This window comes from Astyanax mexicanus, chromosome 18, assembly GCF_023375975.1.
Source record: "Astyanax mexicanus isolate ESR-SI-001 chromosome 18, AstMex3_surface, whole genome shotgun sequence".
In the NCBI taxonomy this organism is placed as follows: domain Eukaryota; kingdom Metazoa; phylum Chordata; class Actinopteri; order Characiformes; family Acestrorhamphidae; genus Astyanax; species Astyanax mexicanus.
Window position 1 is genome coordinate 2,620,075 of NC_064425.1, and position 18,145 is coordinate 2,638,219.

The following is an 18,145-nucleotide window of genomic DNA, read 5'->3' on the forward strand; positions in this document are numbered from 1 at the left end:
TTCTGACGTTTTAAAGATTATATGGTTGTGAAAATTTGCCTTGAAGACATGAAAAGTCATGGATTTTTACTGGATAAAAAGTGTATTAACCCTGAATACATGTTATCAGGGTTATATATTTTTGTTTTTGTTAATAATAATAAAAAATAAACATTGTGCTGTATGTGCAGGTGCGGCAGAGTGCAGCGACTGTCCTCCCGGATGGCTCTGTCTGGAAGGCGAGGAGGCCCAGCTGTGTCCAGAGGGCCATTACTGCCTAGGGGGCACTGTGGAGGACATCCTCCCCTGCCCCCCAGGCACATACAGTCCCAAAGCAGGGCAGAGCCAAGTAGAGCAGTGTTCACTGTGCTCAGCTGGTGAGAACAGTGCCCCTGCTATACTTACATATTTGGCAGTGTTAATTGCGGTCATCGGGTATTTATGTATTTATTACACCCACCTATCATTTTAAGGCATGTACTGTGAGGACTGGGGACTAGTGGAACCAACTGGTCCCTGCCAGTCAGGGTATTTTTGTCTAGCAGGTATGCCCAGTTTGTTTCATCCATCTCTTTCTTTCCTTAAAAAGAAGCTTTGATTTCCATACTTCCATAGTTGGAGTCTCATCCTTGACTGTACTGTGATCATTTAGATTCTGGCCAAGAGTTAATGTGTGACCCTCAATCTTTCAGGCATAAATTTCAGGAACCCTGATGGGAATTTCAGCACTGGGGTTGGGGGAGCGTGTCCTTTAGGGCATTACTGTCCTGAGGGCACCAGTCTACCTCTACCCTGCCCACTCGGGACCTTTTCCAACAGGTAACAACACTCTTCGGACTCTATTCTGTAAACACATAAGTTGTTCCCTCCGGGTGGGTAGATAGCACTCTGTCCCCACATTACTAAAAAGGGTGATGTGGATCAGCACAAGGCTGCATCTGTGAGCTGATGTATCAGAACTGACTCGCTGTGCTTTCCTCCGAGCGTTAGTGCTGTGATGCTACTCTAATGCTAATGCTGTGCAAAGTTGGGGAAACATGGGAAAGATGGGGAAGATGGGAAACATTAGAAATAAAATAATAAAAGAAAAAAGAAATGGAATTTTATAAACATTACTGAACTATATACTATAGTTAAGTTAATATTTGTGGGCACATATACTGTACTATTCAAACGGAGATCTTTAAACTGAACCAACTTAAAATAGGCAAATAAGTTGCCTAATTTAGTCTGTTATCATTGCATACTGTTGAAAAGTACAATATAGTTTATTAAAAAATATATATACTACTATGAAGTACACTTTTAGTTTAATGAAATTTAATATACTTCTGAAATACTTATATAAAGTACAATGTACTTTAAGTGAACTACTTTTTAGAAAGTAAATTAAATTACTAAATTTTGAAACATTTTAAGTAAATTTGTAATACGCTAAAAATTGTAGTACAGTATATTAAAATATATTTTTTACTCCCAATGAAGTAAATACTAGAAGTGTGCTACTTACAAATGACAGGAACAATTCTTAGTACATTTCTAATATACCTGGTGTATAATAGTGATGCAGTTTTAATGATCATTAAATGTATTATAATTTTACTGTAAGCATATTTAAAATATGGGGTTACATACATGAAGTAGTTTATGTATGTTTAAATGATACTTAAGTATGTTTGAAATAGGTCCATTTTAGTACAGTTAAGTACACTTAGCACAATTTAAGTAAGACTTTTGCACTATTTTTTCATACAATAAAGTAGAATAAGTACAAAAAAACGTTGTTCTATTTAAGCACTCTTTAAATATACTGATTAATAATAATGTGGCTACAAGAACACTTTAGTGCACTATAGCATAATAATGCTTAGTATACTTTAATCTACTTCATTATTTTTACTAGGGGACTTAACTTATTAGGGTTTACAGTGTAAGTGATGATTTGTTCAATGAAAGATGCAATAATTAACAGCCCATCTGTTTACAGCCTGTATGTCACAGATCGCTCAGGCTGCAGTTCGTGTCCTGCGGGCCAGTTCTGTGGCTCTGTGGGCCTCAGCAGGCCATCTGGACACTGTTATGAGGGATTCTACTGCCCGAGCGGAGCTACCTCCTCCACTGGTATGAGCCTCTGTATTTACACAATACTTTAAAAGCCATGTTAGGAATATGAATGAAATGCATGTGAATGAAAAACATTTATCATCAAAAAATAAAAAATAGTTGCACTCGGAAGGAATTATATAACAGGAATGAAACTTGGCGAGTTCTCAAGACAGACTGTTATAAAGTGACTCAGGATGGCAGTGTGTCCATGTGTCTTAAGCGCCAGGAGAAATGAATCATCGTCATGCGTTACACGAAAACTATGATGAAAAATTCTTTGCTGACGACCTTTTTCACCGATTTTTAATGACGAAAATTAAATGAGAACTAAATATAAAGTATTAATTAAAAACGAAAACTATGACAAAATTTATTACACTTTTCATCAAATACTAAAAACTAAATAAAAATGTCAAAGACTGACAAATGGGGAAATTATTTGTAATAAATTATATTATTGAAGCAGTAATAGGAACGCAGCTGCTCCACACAACGTCCTTAAGACCGGTTCCCCTGAACTCTTCACTCTGAAGAGCTGATTTATCCAGCAGCTCCTCCTCTCCCACTTACTGAATAAACAAGATTTATGGAATGAATTTAGCTGCGCTATCATGGAAAACAAAACTCAATGGTCCAGAGACTAAGGCACTGCCACTATGACCAAGAGATCGCTGGTTCGAATCCCATTCATGCAGCTTGCCATCAGCTGCCGGAACCCTGAGAGAGCACAATTGGCCTTGCTCTCTCTGGGTGGGTACAGATAGTAGATGGTGCTCTTTCCCCTCATCACTCCTAGAGTGATGTGGATCAGCACAAGGCTGCGTCTGTGAGCTGATGTATCAGAACCCGAGTCGCTGCGCTTTCGTTCAAAAAGAGGCGGAGTCTGACTTTACATGTATCGTGTGCTAGTCTTCTTAACCCTCCTGGTGTTGGGGCATCACTATGATAGGGGGAGTCCTAATGAGTGGGTTGGGTAATTGATCCTGTATATTGGGGGGAAATGGAATAAAAAGACAAAGACTACAAAAAATCAAAATCACCTGTCAAAATGAATGCTGCCTTTGATCTTCATTACATGCATTACATGCACAAGCTTTATTTCAACAGGACAATGCTCAGCCACATATAGCTAGCATTCTAATGTCTTACAGTATCTTCCTTCAAATTAACATTGCATCTCAACACTTCCTCCTGGGTGCACATGTTTTTTTTGGCATTTATAAATGTATAACATAGTATTTTGTTAATGTAGTATGTATAATGAGATGTGTTTTGTATCTAAGCATTAAATTAACATGTCTTTACAGGCTCAGGCACAGAGGGTGGACTCTGTCCTCAAGCACATCACTGCCCAGCAGGCAGCGCACTGCCACTTCCCTGCCCAGCAGGCACCTACGCCAACCTTACTGGCCAGGTTATGTGTAGCATTTGTCATGCTGGATACTACTGCCCAGAAATCACCAGCAACTATACTCACTATCCATGCCCGCCTGGCTTCTACTGTCCTGATGGTAGTTTTTTAATTTATCATGGTTTTATAGACATAAAAGTGAAATTGTTGATTTTATATTTGTATCAGATTCATATATTGAGAATATGTTTTCACAGGCACAAAGCATGCTACGCAGTTCCCATGCCCAAGAGGCTACTATAACCCTGAGCCCATGACCCAGAGCCTGGACAGCTGCCTACCCTGCCCTCCAGGCCACTACTGTGAGAAGGAAAGACTGACAGCTGTGTCAGGGAAATGCAAAGCTGGTCAGTTGCTCAGCTGAACTGTAAAGTATCATAGAGGTCAAGGGATGCTTGAAATGGATTAAAGCCAGTCGGACACTGTGCAATTTTAGCCTGATTTTAAGCCTGTGGATGTGACCGAATTTTGTAATCGTGCCGAATTTTGGCTTCACTGTGCGTTGTGTCGTTTATCGTGCAGTGCGAGAGGGGAAGCAATGTTCGATTAATTGCCAAAACGAGCTGCGAATGAGCAGTCGGATGCAAGGAGGGATGTCTCACAGTGTGAGCTGGAGTCTTGCGAGCCGATTTCTTATCGTAACAACCTGTTTTCCCAAAATTCACTGCAAATATACCCATAAAAATCGTTTCTGGTGGAGTGATGGCCTTTCTCATATGGGTGTCTTGCTTCCTGATATATAAAGACACTTTTTCGAGGACATATAATAGCTAAAATCCTCAAATGATGTGATGATGTGCGCAGCAGGTCACAAAAACCCTTCATATCATCCATCTACATATAATATAAAAGAGAAAAAAAACTGTACTGTAGATTTCATAGACCGTTACATACTGATACTGAATAATAACGTAATTAACCAGTAGAAAAAAATCATTGACTACACTTCACAGGCGGACAATAAAATATTTCAGTGATTAAAGTGTGTTTTATACCTTTGCTTTACTGTTTAAACTAGACTAAACCCAACAATATTTATTATAAACTTGATTTTAGATTTTTTACCAGCGTCTTATTTCGATTTCCGTTGCACCTTAAAAGCTTACTGCAGTTAAAAGCGGCTTTTAAGAGTGAAAAGTCGCATTTAAAGCACAATGCTGTGCAAACGCTCTGTGCACAGGGCTGCTGTGATTACAATCAGTTAGCTATTTATAACCTGCTGCTTAGTAATGCTCTACTGTTATTAATCTGTCATTTTGCTTTGGACAAAATTAATCGCAGTGATGTTTGTACACGACCAATGATTCAAACGTGCAGTGTGAGCTCTCCACAATGCATCCCGTTAAAAAATCACACTAAAAATTGTCCGCCTGACTTAATATAAGGTATTTAACTTCTATGAAAGATGTAGAGTGGTCTTAATGAATGTACCATCAGCAATGTTTTTATACATTTGGAAAACAATTCAGTTTCTTACAGTAATAATACACAAAATATACTATTTTCATATATGTGTATATTCATGAGTTTGTTTTTCTTCCACAGGCTGGTTTTGTGTCTCAGCTGCCTGGAACCCTCAGCCGTTTGACCTGGATAATTATACCAATGCTAACTGTCTGTGTCCTGCCACTTCTACCGGGGGGAGATGCCAGGCAGGGTACTACTGTCCATCAGGCAGCTCAGAGCCCATACCCTGCCCTCCTGGAGCCTTCTGCAATTCCACTGGTGGGTTACTTCAATTCAGTTTACAGAAATACAGACGTATAGGCAGATAAATGACAAACAGTGCATTTATGCACTTTTTATTAACTGTTTAATTGATATCTTAACCCAAAAGAGTCCAGACCCAGTACTGTTGTAGTATTTGAGTCTTACCCCCTGGCCCTACCACTCACCCCTACCACTACCCCTTCTTTTCGAGTTACCAAGAGAAGGATTGAAATTCTCCACATAAGAATTGGGAAACCATTCAAGCACCCGATACGTCATCAGGAGCGCTAAAGTTCAGTAACCGAGCTGCTGCTGCTGCTGTTGCTGGTTAACTAGTTAACTTTAGGTCTGTATTTTATTGTATGTCTTCAGAAAGGGGAAAAAAGTTGCAGAAATGTTTTATTTTTGTGCATTCCTTAATTCATTCCTCTGTGATGCAGAGCAGAAATTAGCTTTGATTAGCTTTTATTTTATAGAATTTTTCCGTACCGCCTTAAATGCTGCAGCTTCTGCCATCTGTTGCACTAATTAAGGTGGAACGGGAAAGTTAGCTAGTTAGCTAACTACTGAGACAAACTACTAGCGATCATTTTTATGCTTGTTATGAAGAATTTGGTCAAAAAACAATGAAACTACACATTAAACTATGGCAATATAGTGCTAATCGTCACTTTTAACTTAACTTAACTTAAATACTGAAATTTGTGTGTTTCTTTGGTCGCTTGTTCAGCACCATCTTACCAGTGATTATCACGCCCCTTGATTTATAGAGTGCATCTGAAAAAATCTCTGTATGAAGGACTAACAAGCCCTATAAGACTCTGAACTGTGATATACATACTCAATTTCCCATCCTGCACCCACACCAGACTTCCCTGACTCTGCTGATCACATGACGCTAGACGTTCCCACTCTCCAAGTTACTAATTAGCTCCACCTGCCCTCCCTATTATATATACCCCTCGGTTTGCTCAGTTCAGAGTAGTGCTGGACGATATGGCCAAAATTTATATCACGATATATTCCTTAAATTTCGGTCGATACGATATAATTTCGATATCGATAAATACTTTGAAGGCCTCAGAAAAAGAATCCCTGCAATCTCTGCAGCTTGCACTGCAAATTTAAATTATTATTTAACTGTGTATTTGCACTTTTTGTATCAATCTATCTAATGGAAATCTGTACCTACTACTGTATGAAAATGTTTTTTAAGTCTTTGAAACCTCCTTTCACAAAAACTTTAATACTTTAGAAATAAAAGTAGTCAAAATAAATCAATGCTCAATTTTATTTGCATATAGCAAAATAATAACATGACATCCCTGCCAAACATAAGCCTATATAACTATTACAAATAAAAATAACTTTAAATGACAACAGAGGCAGAGCTTCTTATTCATTGTAAACAAATTTAACAGATTAAAACAAAAGTGTTTTAACTAGGATATATAATACAAGAAGCCTTTATATACATAAAAGCAACAAGATTTTCCCTTCAAATAAACAAACCTATAGGATTTTTCAACTATAAATAACTTAGTGACAACATAATCTATTAAAGTGCTTCAGCCAGAATACAAGAGGTATTCAACATGATATCAACGGCAAATAAACAAACCTAAAGGATTCATAAACTTTAAATAACTTAGTTTCAACATAATCTATTAAAGTGCTTCAGTCAGTATAAGGAAAATATTGTATGTAGTGAAGATGCTTGAGGTGGTGGAACAGATTAGATGTATTAACGTTACGCTGCTTGTCGGCTCCACTCACCGGCACAATTTGCAGCAAAGCGGCTGGGCGAGCGGACCCGCGGCTGGGCGAGCGGACCCGCGGCTGGGCGAGCGGAGCCGCGGATGAGCGAGCGGAGGCGCGGATGAGCGAGCGGACCCGCGGCTGGGCCAGCGGAGCCGCGGATGAGCGAGCGGACGAGCGAGCGGAGCCGCGGCTGACCGAACCGAGTCTACCCTAGCCTTGGATCCGCTCGTCCCGGCTCCGTTTCGAGACATTTTAGATGCGTAGCGGAGCGGACCTGAACCTAACCTAGCCTAGCCTAGCCTAGCCTAGCCATTTTAACCTAGCCTAGCCTAGCCTATCTGGCTACGTGCCTGTGTGATTGCGTCATCACGCACTGAGGTAGCACAGCTATGGGGGCTGAATGTGTTTGGCTCTGCGGCGAGCTGACGCCAGTAAAAAACGCCTGTCCGTGACAGATTCTGTACATAATACATATCGATATACCACAAAAGTGATATCACCGTTATTGAAACATTTCTTATCGCGATAAATACCGATATCGAATTATTGTCCAGGCCTAGTTCAGAGCTGAGTATTTAATCTGAGAACTTTTCCTAGCTCCTCCACAGTGCATTTCTTTGTATTGTCTACTTTGTTACTGACCTGTTTTTGTATTTTTGGACCTTTCTTTTGCCCTTTTGCACTTTGTTGGATTTATCGTGTATGACCCTGCTTTTCCTGACTACTAAATATAATTTGTAAAATGATACCAGTAAAAGTGCAAACAGACTAACCTACATCCATAATCCATCCCTAATTTTCTCCGACAGGCCTGGCCTTGCCAAGTGGTCCCTGTGCCTCTGGTTATTATTGCACTGGAGAAGCTACAGAATCTAAACCGACAGATGGCATCACTGGCAGCATCTGCCCTCAAGGCTCTTACTGTGGTAACTACTGCTCTTTGCTCTGTCTGAAGATGTCCAGCAGTATCCAGACATTAGTCCAGACATTATTTAGATATTAAAATCATTTTTTGTGCATATGTGTTTACCAGTTGAGGGCTCCAGAGAGCCAGAGCCGTGCCCAGTGGGCACATTCTCCCTGGCATCAGGCTTAAAGAGCCAGGCTCAGTGTCAGCCGTGCAGAGCCGGGCACTACTGCAGCTCTCGAGGCCTAAGAGCTCCCACTGCTCGCTGCAGTCCGGGTACGTACAGCACACAAAACTCTTCTTCACATCGCATTTAATTACAGAGTGATTATTATTATCAACATTTACATTCCTCTCAGAAGGGATTACTTCCTTGGGAGGAATTTATTGGATTTGAATAATTCCACAATGCGAGTGCCAACGGAGCTAATTACTCAAGAGGATTAGTGTCTAAGCACTTTTTAAACAGAGATAATAACATATATGAATCCTTGATTAACATAAATTACTACTGTATTTCCCCAGCATACTTGTACAAGTCAGTTACTGGCAGTGATAACAAATGCTTGTTGTAATGTTATATTATTTTTCACTGATACTGTAGCTTACTGAAACAAACAGAAAATTCTGTCAATAAAGAATATTCTTAAATTTCAGTTCATTTATTTCTTAATGCATATAACAAAGCTCGTACAGGCCTGTTATTTCCAATCGAAAAATATATACAAAATCAGAAAAATGCTTTTCTTTCAGGACACAGAGAAGATTATTCGTGCTTTTTTCTATCGTCACGCCTTGATTGTTGTAATGCACTATTTACATGTCTTAAGCACTATCTGGATGATTAGTATCTCAGTGGGTTCTGGGCTAATTTTCTCTTTTATGGGGTTTTTTATCCTCTGCGATTTTATTCCTGTCCAGAACGACCATGTATGTTTTTTTCTCAGACGTCCACTAAGACAATTACAGGCTGAATCATCTACTGTTTTATGCTGAACTCATCAAAATTGACATCAAAATGAAATGAAAAAAGAGAGGAATCAAGCTATACAAATAATAATAATTAACACTTTATCACACTATTTTCTTTAGTTGTTTGTGATAAATTGCATTTTATTCATCGTTTGTTAATTTATATTATTTTTATTGCTTTAAAAGAGAACAAAATAACCTTGATCAGAAGATTTAGAGGCTAAAGAACGCCTGTTAGCTGTACTTTCTGGGTGTCTTGAGTGCTGAACACATATTTTGGGGTTATATGAGTTATATGAGGGTTTGAGTGCTGTCCTACTCCTGCTCTGCTCTGGTTACATGTTCTTTTTTTGGATTTTGGATCATCACCTCAGAAGCTCTTTCACAAGGAGAGAAGTGTGTCTGTTTCTATTTGCATAATTACATATTTTGCACTAAATAAACTGCTTAAATTAAACAAATCTGGCAATTTTCACAACCTGAAATTAAGCATAAAATAATGTTTGTTAATTATTTTTGAGGAGTTTACCACAAGCAGGAACAGCTCACTTCTTTAAGGGTTTAAATAAGATTTATCTCAGTTTATTACACATATATGAAACATATACAGCGAGTTAAAGCCTCTTTCTGTTTTTATTTACAGTGATATGGAGCAGTCGTACTGTTGCAGATGCATAACTCTGTCCTTGTCCTCTGTATGATAGGTTACTGGTGCCCCCCCGGTCAGACTGATGACCTAGCTCTTCCTTGTCCGGTCGGTCATCACTGTCCCCCAGGAAGTCCTGCCCCAGTTCTCTGCCCCTCTGGGACGTACCAGGACAAACAGAAGCAGGCCAACTGCACAATCTGTGAAGAGGGCAAGATATAATTATAAACATCTTCTCAGGAAGCAGTAAATTAAGCACAAGTGCTGAGGATGGATAAGTGATAGATTGGTACCTTATTGGATGAAAGAAATCCATATATACATTTTCAATATTATGGAATGGTCCTACAGTTCATATCAATAAAATACTTCAATGTTTAATACAAAACGTGTTATTATTAATAATACAAATTTTATTTAACATTAAAGCACTCATTGGCAAAAAATGTTGCACATAATTGTAATGAAACGTAACTATAGTCATGTCTTAGGCAGGTTTTGTACTTGTGCATAATATCATTAAGAAAGTTAGCTCTGGAAACAAATAAGAAACCACTTTAGTTTATGAATCAGTTTCTCTGATTTTATTCTATAAACTACAGACAACATATCTTTCAAATTCCAGAAAATGAGAAATGGCTGAAATAACAATATTTGGTGGAATAATCCTGGTTTTAATCACAGTTTTCATGCATCTTGGCATCATGTTCTCCTCCACCAGTCTTACACACTGCTTTTGGATAACTTTATGCTGCTTTACTCCTGGTGCAAAAATTCAAGCAGTTCAGTTTGGTGGTTTGTTATTGTGGTCTCTTATTTTTTTTCCAGAGCTGTATATTATATATATGTATTAAACACAGAGTGATCTATTTTAAGTGTTAATTTCTTTTAATGTTGATGATTATGGCTTACAGCTAGTAAAAAAAAAAACGTGAAAATCATTATCTCAAAATTTTGAATATTATATAAGACCAATTGTTACTTTTGGTACGCAGTGTGGGCAGTGCGCCAAGTCCTGCTGGAAAATGAAATCTGCATCTCTATAAAAGTTGTTTTCAGTAGAGGGAAGCTGTAAAAAAACTAAACTGCACTGACTTTAGACTTGATAATAAAACACAGTGGATCAACACCAGCAGATGACATGTCTCTCCAAACCATCACTGATTGGTGGAAACTTCACACTAGACCTCGAGCAGTTTGGACTGTGTGTCTCTCCACTCTTCCTCAAGACTCTGATCCCTTGATTTACTTTAAATGAAATGTAAAATTTACTGATGATCAGTGATGGTTTGGAGAGACATGTCTGTCATCTGCTGGTGTTGATCCACTGTGTTTTATTATCAAGTCTAAAGTTTTGTTTTTCCACAAAATCTTACAGCAACTTGTATGGAGATGCGGATTTCATTTTCCAGCAGGACTTGGCACACCGTCCACACTGCGTACCAAAAGTACCAGTTGGTATTGGAGTATAATATTTTAATTTTCTAGCCACTAATCTTTGGGTTTTCATTGGCATAAGCCATAATCTATCAACTTTAATTTTGTAATTACTTACAAATAACTTTATATTCAGTCATATACACTTTAATTCACAGTTTCCAGTTTCATTGGTGCTGTATTTTTATGTCATTGAGTATAGTTTGAAAGTAAAGCTGTGTTACATTATTTGACAATACTTCTTTCTGTATTAATACAGAATTTAGTTGGTGTTTATACAGTATGTGTATGTATGTATATAGGTGTATATGTTGAGAATGTTATAGGGGTTTCAGATGTGGAAAATCTTCTTTATTTTTTAATACTCTTTCCTTTCATCAGGTTTTTACTGTGATGAGAGGTTTGGAGTCTCTAATGCATCTGTCCTGCAGTCCTGTCCAAAGGGTCATTACTGCCCTAAAGGAACAAGTTATGCCACTCAGTTCCCATGCCCCGCTGGTACCTACAACCCATTAGAAGGCATGGATAGCCTAACTGGCTGTCTTCAATGCCCATCAGGACACTTCTGCCCAACAGTAGGCCTTATAGAGCCTGCAGGTAAAGCCTCAGTGATTTACAGATTATGTGCAGCAGTCCCTGCCTTAAAATCTTCAGTATTTAAACATAAGCAAGGGAATGAATTATTAACTCATCTGCTTTATTATTACCCATTTATAGATACTTATTAATGATTCATTAATTGATTTTGATTGTAGGATTGTGCTTCCCTGGATACTGGTGTCGAGAAGGCTCCCACTCAGCCAGTCCATCTACTGGATCCTCCGGTTCAATTTGTCCAATTGGACACTACTGCCCCAAAGGTATTACTGCATGCGCTTTGCATCAGAATTACGTCTCAAACCATGAGAAGAAAGATGTATAGGATCTATAGGATGATAAAAGTTTCTTCATCAAAAAAATTGACAAAGATAGACAGTGTTGGGTCGCAGTGCTTATTTGGAAGGAAGCTCTTGGGATGTTAGCAGTATGTGGATGAGCATTGTACTGTTGGAGTATGTCTTCAGAAAAAGGAAGGCCACCAGTGATGGGAATAACGGCGTTGAAATAAACGACATTACTAACGCCGTTACTTTTTTCAGTAAGGAGTAATCTAACTAATTACTCTGACTGTAACTATAACACCGTTACCATTTCCCCATTACACCCCGTTACTGCACCTTACTTGCTGCATACCTGTCATGTCTCCCGTTTTGGTCCAGAAACTACCGTATTTTACCCCTCCTTTTCGCCGTCCTCCCGTATTAGTATTTATCACCGTATTAATGAGAGATTATTAAATCTTTTAACGCCAATCATGGTGCCAGTTCAAGGAGAAAGTCCCGCCTTTCAGGAGAAACAGCCAATCAGCTTGCTGGTTTTGCGGAGCGCAGAGGAGGGTTGGTGTGGGGAATTTTAAATCCATTGAATAAATGTCCACAACATTTCAATGTCAACAAAGGTAGGCCTATTAGATTCTGATTATATAGTTGTAGTTTGTAGTTTGTGGTTCACAGGTGGTTATTTTAGATTTCCTGTCAAATGTAAGGGAAACTGAACCTCAGTTGGGCTGGTGGAATGGCTCAAAGCGGGCGGTGGAAAATTTCCCTTATTTTTTAATTCAAAACTTGACAGGTATGCAAAAGTAACACAATAGTTACTTTTACTGGTAACTACTTACTTTTATAGTGGAGTAACTCAGTTAGTAACTCAGTTACTTTCTTTGAGAAGTAACTAGTAACTATAACTAATTACTTTTTCAAAGTAACGTGCCCAACACTGAAGGCCACTGGTTGCAGGTCCTTGTTAACATAATGGTGGGCTGTCAGAGTGGCTGTAATGAAGAAAAAAAAGATCTGGTATGCTATGAAATTGATCCTCATGCCACGACACCAGGCCTTCTGTACATGTGATGAATAACAACAAACTGTTGATCTTGGCACTGATCACAGTGCCTCCAATAGCGTAGTTCATCACTGGAGATGTCCCGCTGCTGCTCTGAATCACTCAATGCCAATCTGACATTGACTATCTACCAAGTTGACTCCATCAGGGTGCAACTATTGTTTTGAAGATGAGTATATATTCTCAGAGGTGGAAAGTAATGAGTTACATTTACTCAAGTTACTGTAATTGAGTAGATTTTATGAATAATTTGTCCTTTTTAAAGTAGTTTTTTAAAGAGGTACAGTACATTTTGACACAAGTAATCTACTTTGCTACATTGGAAAACTCCCCGTTACTGAGTAACAAATGAAATGCTGGGGGAAAAAAAACAATTGTCTGAATAAAAAAAAAAAACTGCCACGGATGCGCCGGCGCACGGATGCTCGCACGTGGATTAACGAGGCAGTAACGTCCTCATGCAATGCAAAATGTGTCCCGCCCCCGGACAGAGCTGTCAGCTTTCAAAACTTTTACATCAAACCTGCGAAAGCATGTGATATAAGTACTTTTATCATTAAACAATCTGCTTAAATTTAAAAAAAAGCATGTAAATAGCAGTTAAAGCAGAGCAATGGCAAGTTAAAAATAATAATGAACTGTAAAACTATAAAAATACAGTTTATAGTCACATATATGACCATAACTTTTTTAATAGTAAAGAAAAAAAAATGGATCATAGAAACCTATACCACTTGTTTTATGGGGTGGTCTGAACAAATACTGCCTGAAAGGTCCAAATTATTATGTGGAATAATAATTAATTAAAAACTATTTAATTTATGATTTGTTTTTACTTTTTTACATCAAATAATTAAAAGTAACTATGTAACTTTTACTCAAAGTACATTTAAATTGAGTACTTTTTTACTTTTACTAGAGTATATTTTTAGATGGGTACTTTAACTTGAGTAGAATTTTAGCCAAGTAAAGGTACTTTTACTTAATTACAATATTTCAGTACTTTTTCCACCTCTGTATATTCTACACTGTCTGGCCAAAAAAAAAAAGCCACCAAAAAAAGGTCACACACTCTAATATTTGGTTGGAGCGCCTTTATCTTTGATTGCATTCACTGTGGCATTTTTTCAATAATCTTATGCAATGTCACAAGATTTATTATTTATTATTTATTTATTATTTTTTATTATTTATTATTTATTATTATTATTATTTATTTTTCACCAAGATCTTGCAGCAGCATTGATGATGGTAGAGTCTGACCGCTGCACAAAGCAGCTCTTCTCCATCCAGCACATCCCAAAGATCCTCAATGAGGTTAAGATCTGGACTCTGTGGTGAACTCTCTCTCAATCCATGTGTGAAAATGATAATCTCATGCTCCCTGAACCCTGAACTCTTTCACAATTCCAGCCCCATCAATCCTGATATTCTAGTCATCTTGGAATATGGCCTTGTTCATCAGGGACAAAAAAATTATTCAATTAATGGAATAACCTGGTCTATATTCAGTATATGCAGGTAGAGTCAGCTGACCTCATTCTTTTAGTACATACTGTTGCTGAACCTAAACCTGCGGAGACCAACTGCAGCATCAACCCCACATCACATAAATATACTGTAAATACAGTACATGATAACATGATTCTGTTCTCTGTTGTAGGCACTATCAACCCTGTGCCCTGCCCAGTGGGCACCTGGTCTAACAGCACAGGCCAGGGGAGTGAAGAAGAGTGCCAGCATTGCCCTGGAGGATTCTACTGCTCCACCACAGGCCTCACTGTGCCCACTGGACTCTGCTCTGAAGGGTTTGTGTCAAAATCTACTCAAACTCTATACTCTATATAGTATAAGAGGTATCAGTTCAATATATTATTTGTATTATTTTTTTTTCCCTAAAAGATTCTACTGTACTGAGAAAGCCACCACTGCCTTTCCTACTGACGGGACCTCAGGCAACGTCTGCCCTGAGGGACATTACTGTCCCAGTGGAACACCTCACCCAGTGCCGTGCGATCCAGGGACTTTCATGACGTCCACACAGGCCAATCAGTGCTGGACATGCACTGCTGGATGGTACTGTGTGGATGGAGGACGGTTACAGTGCCCTCAAGGTATGGGCCCTTTATTCAGTTCTCATATTCAATTCTGTATTACTATACATACAAAGGGGTTAGAGAGTGAAACTGAAACACCTGTCATCATTTTAGTGTGGGATTTTAGGTTTCATGGCTAAATTGGAGCAGCCTGGTGTTCAATCTTAATTAATTGCACATTGCACCAGTAAGAGCAGAGTGTGAAGGTTCAATTAGCAGGGTAAGAGCACAGTTCTGCTCTAAATATTGCAATGCACACAACATTATGGGAGACATACCAGAGTTCAAAAGAGGACAAATTGTTGGTGCATGTCTTGCTGGAGCATCTGTGACCAAGACAGCAAGTCTTTGTGATGCATCAAGAGCCACGGTATCCAGGGTAATGTCAGCATACCACCAAGAAGAACCAACCACATCCAACAGGATTAACTGTGGACGCTGTAAGAGAAAGCTGTCTGAAAGGGATGTTCGGGTGCTAACCCGGATTGTATCCAAAAAACATAAAACCACGGCTGATCAAATCACGCAGAATTCAATGTGCACCTCAACTCTCCTGTTTCCACCAGAACTGTCCGTCACCACAATCAATTATTGTGCTCTAAAACCAGGTGTTTCAGTTTCATTGTCCATCCCCTGTAGTTAATTATTAACCTTTTTAGATTTCTAGATTCAAGATCATATTTAAATATAGCGTAGTTTATTATGTTCCACCCAAGTGTATGTGCAAACTATGTAATATACTCTTTTTAAAAAAATCACTTTTTAAAGAGACATTAAAATGTAGTTTTTCACCATTTTTTTAGTTTTACTCTTATTTCTTATTTTTACAAGGCCAATTACCCAACCCACTCATTAGGCCCCCCAACACCAGGAGGGTGAAGACTATCACATGCCTCCTCCGACACATGTGAAGTCAGACTCGGCCTCTTTTTAAACATTGCCAAGTAGCATCACAGTGCTAACACTCGGAGGAAAGTGCAGCGACTTGGTTCTTGTATATCAGCTCACAGACGCAGCCTTGTTCTGATCCACATCACCCTGGGAGTGATGAGGGGAAAGAGAGAGCGCCATCTACTGTACTGTACCCACCCAGAGGGAGCAAAGCCAATTGTGCTCTCTCAGGGCTCCGGCAGCTGATAGCAAGCTGCATGACCAGGATTCGAAGCAGCGATCTCCCGCTCATAGTGGTAGCTCTGTGCTTTATTTAGTTTATGTGTTTTGTTATTGACGTGTAATTGGACTATTATGTCCAATGACATTGGCCATGTCCCATTGAAACTAAAGAACTCTGTGCTAACTTGCAGTGGATGTGATTTCTTGCGGAGGACATGCTTTAAATCACTACATAACCTTGGAAATAAAACATCCTGTCCATTTGGCACCCACTAAAAGTCCTTGCTCAAACTATAAGTCCAGTGTCCAACCTCACTCACATGATAACACATCATAACTTATAAAGATGTACATGTTATCTAATGACCTTTGGTGTGTCAGTACCATATATTTTTTTCTGACATTTTTTAATTCCCATTTTCTAGACAATGTGTACTTCTACATAAATAACAATAATGTAATTTAATGTATTTATTTCAGTAAAGTTTTTTTGAAGTATTAAGTATGATTAAATGTATTAATGCAGTTTTGATACTAAAGCTGAATTGAAGTGTAGACCCCCATACAGGGACATAAAAAGCCAACAGTGCCACACTCTGGTGAACAAAAACATCACACACATTCATACTCTGGAAAAAAATAAGAGACCTCTTAAAAATGATGAGTTTCTTTGATTTTACCAAATTGAAAAATCTCTCTGGAACCTCTGGAATATAATAATCAAGAGGAAGATGGATGATCACAAGCCATCAAACCACCAAACTGAACTGCTTGAATTTTTGCACCAGGAGTAAAGCAGCATAAAGTTATCCAAAAGCAGTGTGTAAGACTGGTGGAGGAGAACATGATGGATTATTCCACCAAATATTGATTTCTGAACTGATTTCTAAAACTTTATGAATATGAACTTGTTTTCTTTGCATTATTTGAGGTCTGAAAGCTCTGCATCTTTTTATTTATTTTTTGTTATTTCAACCATTTCTAATATTCTGCAAATAAATGCTCTAAATGACATTTTTTTTATTTGGAATTTGGGAGAAATGTTGTCTGTATTTTATAGAATAAAACAACAATGTTCATTTTACTCACATAAACCTATAAATAGTAAAATCAGAGAAACTGATTTAGAAACTGAAGTGATCTCTTAATTTTTTTCCAGAGCTGTCTCTCCTTTGCTCTTGTTCCTGTCTGAACTCTAAGGCCTATTGATTTCTCTGTAGGTTTTTACTGTCTGGAGGGGACGGGGTATGACTGGAGACCTTGTCCACTGGGGACCTACAGTCCAGACTCTGCTCTGAGTATGATCTCTCAGTGCAGGGAGTGTGATGGAGGACATTACTGCTCTCAGCAGAATGCCACCTCTGTCTCTGGTGAATGTGCTGCTGGGTTTTACTGCACACGAGGAAACATCTCACCTCAGCCACAGTCATCATTTACAGGTACAGTGTACAATATGATCGATACCCCATAGTAAAATTTGTGATTTGATGCGACATATACCGCCAAATTGGTGTCATTTCTGTGCCCAGGAAATTACAAGTATAAATGTGCACACAAAATACATTTAAAATACATTTTATTATTAAGCACAGTATCTTGTACATAATTGACCTAATTGCAAAAGTAAGATATGTAATTAAAAATATTAATAAAAACTACTTAGAACACTTTTAAAAATAGCATTTGTTACCCATTCTCCCCACTCTCTAACTATAAACATTGTTGTGTGACTCCAAATAACATCTATGCTTTAAAAATATTTTTTCATAATAAATCCATAATATTTAAGTTAAAATACACATTTTAGTTAGTTGTGTCCCTGGGTTTCACTCAGTCCTGTTACTATAACACATTACCCTGATCATCTGAAACATCTGGAACAGTCTACAACAGGAAGTCACACCTACAACAGGAAGTGACATCATCAGCTGGTTCTGGTTCTGAAGATCATGGGAAGACCAAAATTCAAAAAGTTCCCTCATTAGTTTTTTTTTTTTCTGTATGTTTGATCTTATTGTAAGGATGACTGAGCAGCTCAATCTCAACACTCAGTCCTGTTACCTAAA

At 38.3% G+C, this 18,145-nt stretch overlaps 3 protein-coding genes across 5 annotated transcripts in view; all 3 read left to right on the forward strand.

Moving 5' to 3' along the window:
• The window catches only part of LOC111194286 (multiple epidermal growth factor-like domains protein 6), a 33,390-nt gene extending 32,939 nt beyond the window's left edge, over positions 1-451 (forward strand). The window contains exon 22 of the mRNA XM_049467429.1: positions 171-451. Within this exon, the coding sequence (XP_049323386.1) occupies positions 171-451 (281 nt within the window). The remainder of the gene's footprint in view (positions 1-170) is intronic.
• Positions 452-17,377, forward strand: LOC111194282 (multiple epidermal growth factor-like domains protein 11). Its single transcript, XM_022677922.2, has 14 exons — positions 452-524; positions 672-798; positions 1,967-2,100; positions 3,393-3,596; positions 3,694-3,843; positions 5,042-5,221; positions 7,777-7,893; positions 8,001-8,150; positions 9,551-9,703; positions 11,311-11,526; positions 11,685-11,789; positions 14,534-14,678; positions 14,773-15,067; positions 17,300-17,377. The coding sequence occupies exons 1-14, from the start codon at positions 455-457 to the stop codon at positions 17,375-17,377; spliced, it is 2,124 nt and encodes a 707-aa protein (XP_022533643.2). The 5' UTR covers positions 452-454.
• Positions 17,310-18,145, forward strand: part of si:ch211-286b4.4 (zonadhesin) — a 99,348-nt gene continuing 98,512 nt past the window's right edge. For all 3 annotated transcript variants that reach the window (XM_049467184.1, XM_049467185.1, XM_049467186.1), the window contains exon 1: positions 17,310-17,518. In XM_049467184.1, the coding sequence (XP_049323141.1) occupies positions 17,380-17,518 (139 nt within the window). In that variant the 5' untranslated portion in view covers positions 17,310-17,379. The remainder of the gene's footprint in view (positions 17,519-18,145) is intronic.

Excerpts from the sequence above, each read along its gene's own strand:
- LOC111194282 (XM_022677922.2), top strand. The coding sequence starts at position 455 with ATGTACTGTGAGGACTGGGGACTAGTGGAACCAACTGGTCCCTGCCAG. Across the intron at positions 525-671 it reads AGGGTATTTTTGTCTAGCAG|GCATAAATTTCAGGAACCCT; the intron begins GTATGCCCAGTT and ends TCAATCTTTCAG. Across the intron at positions 9,704-11,310 it reads CTGCACAATCTGTGAAGAGG|GTTTTTACTGTGATGAGAGG; the intron begins GCAAGATATAAT and ends TCCTTTCATCAG.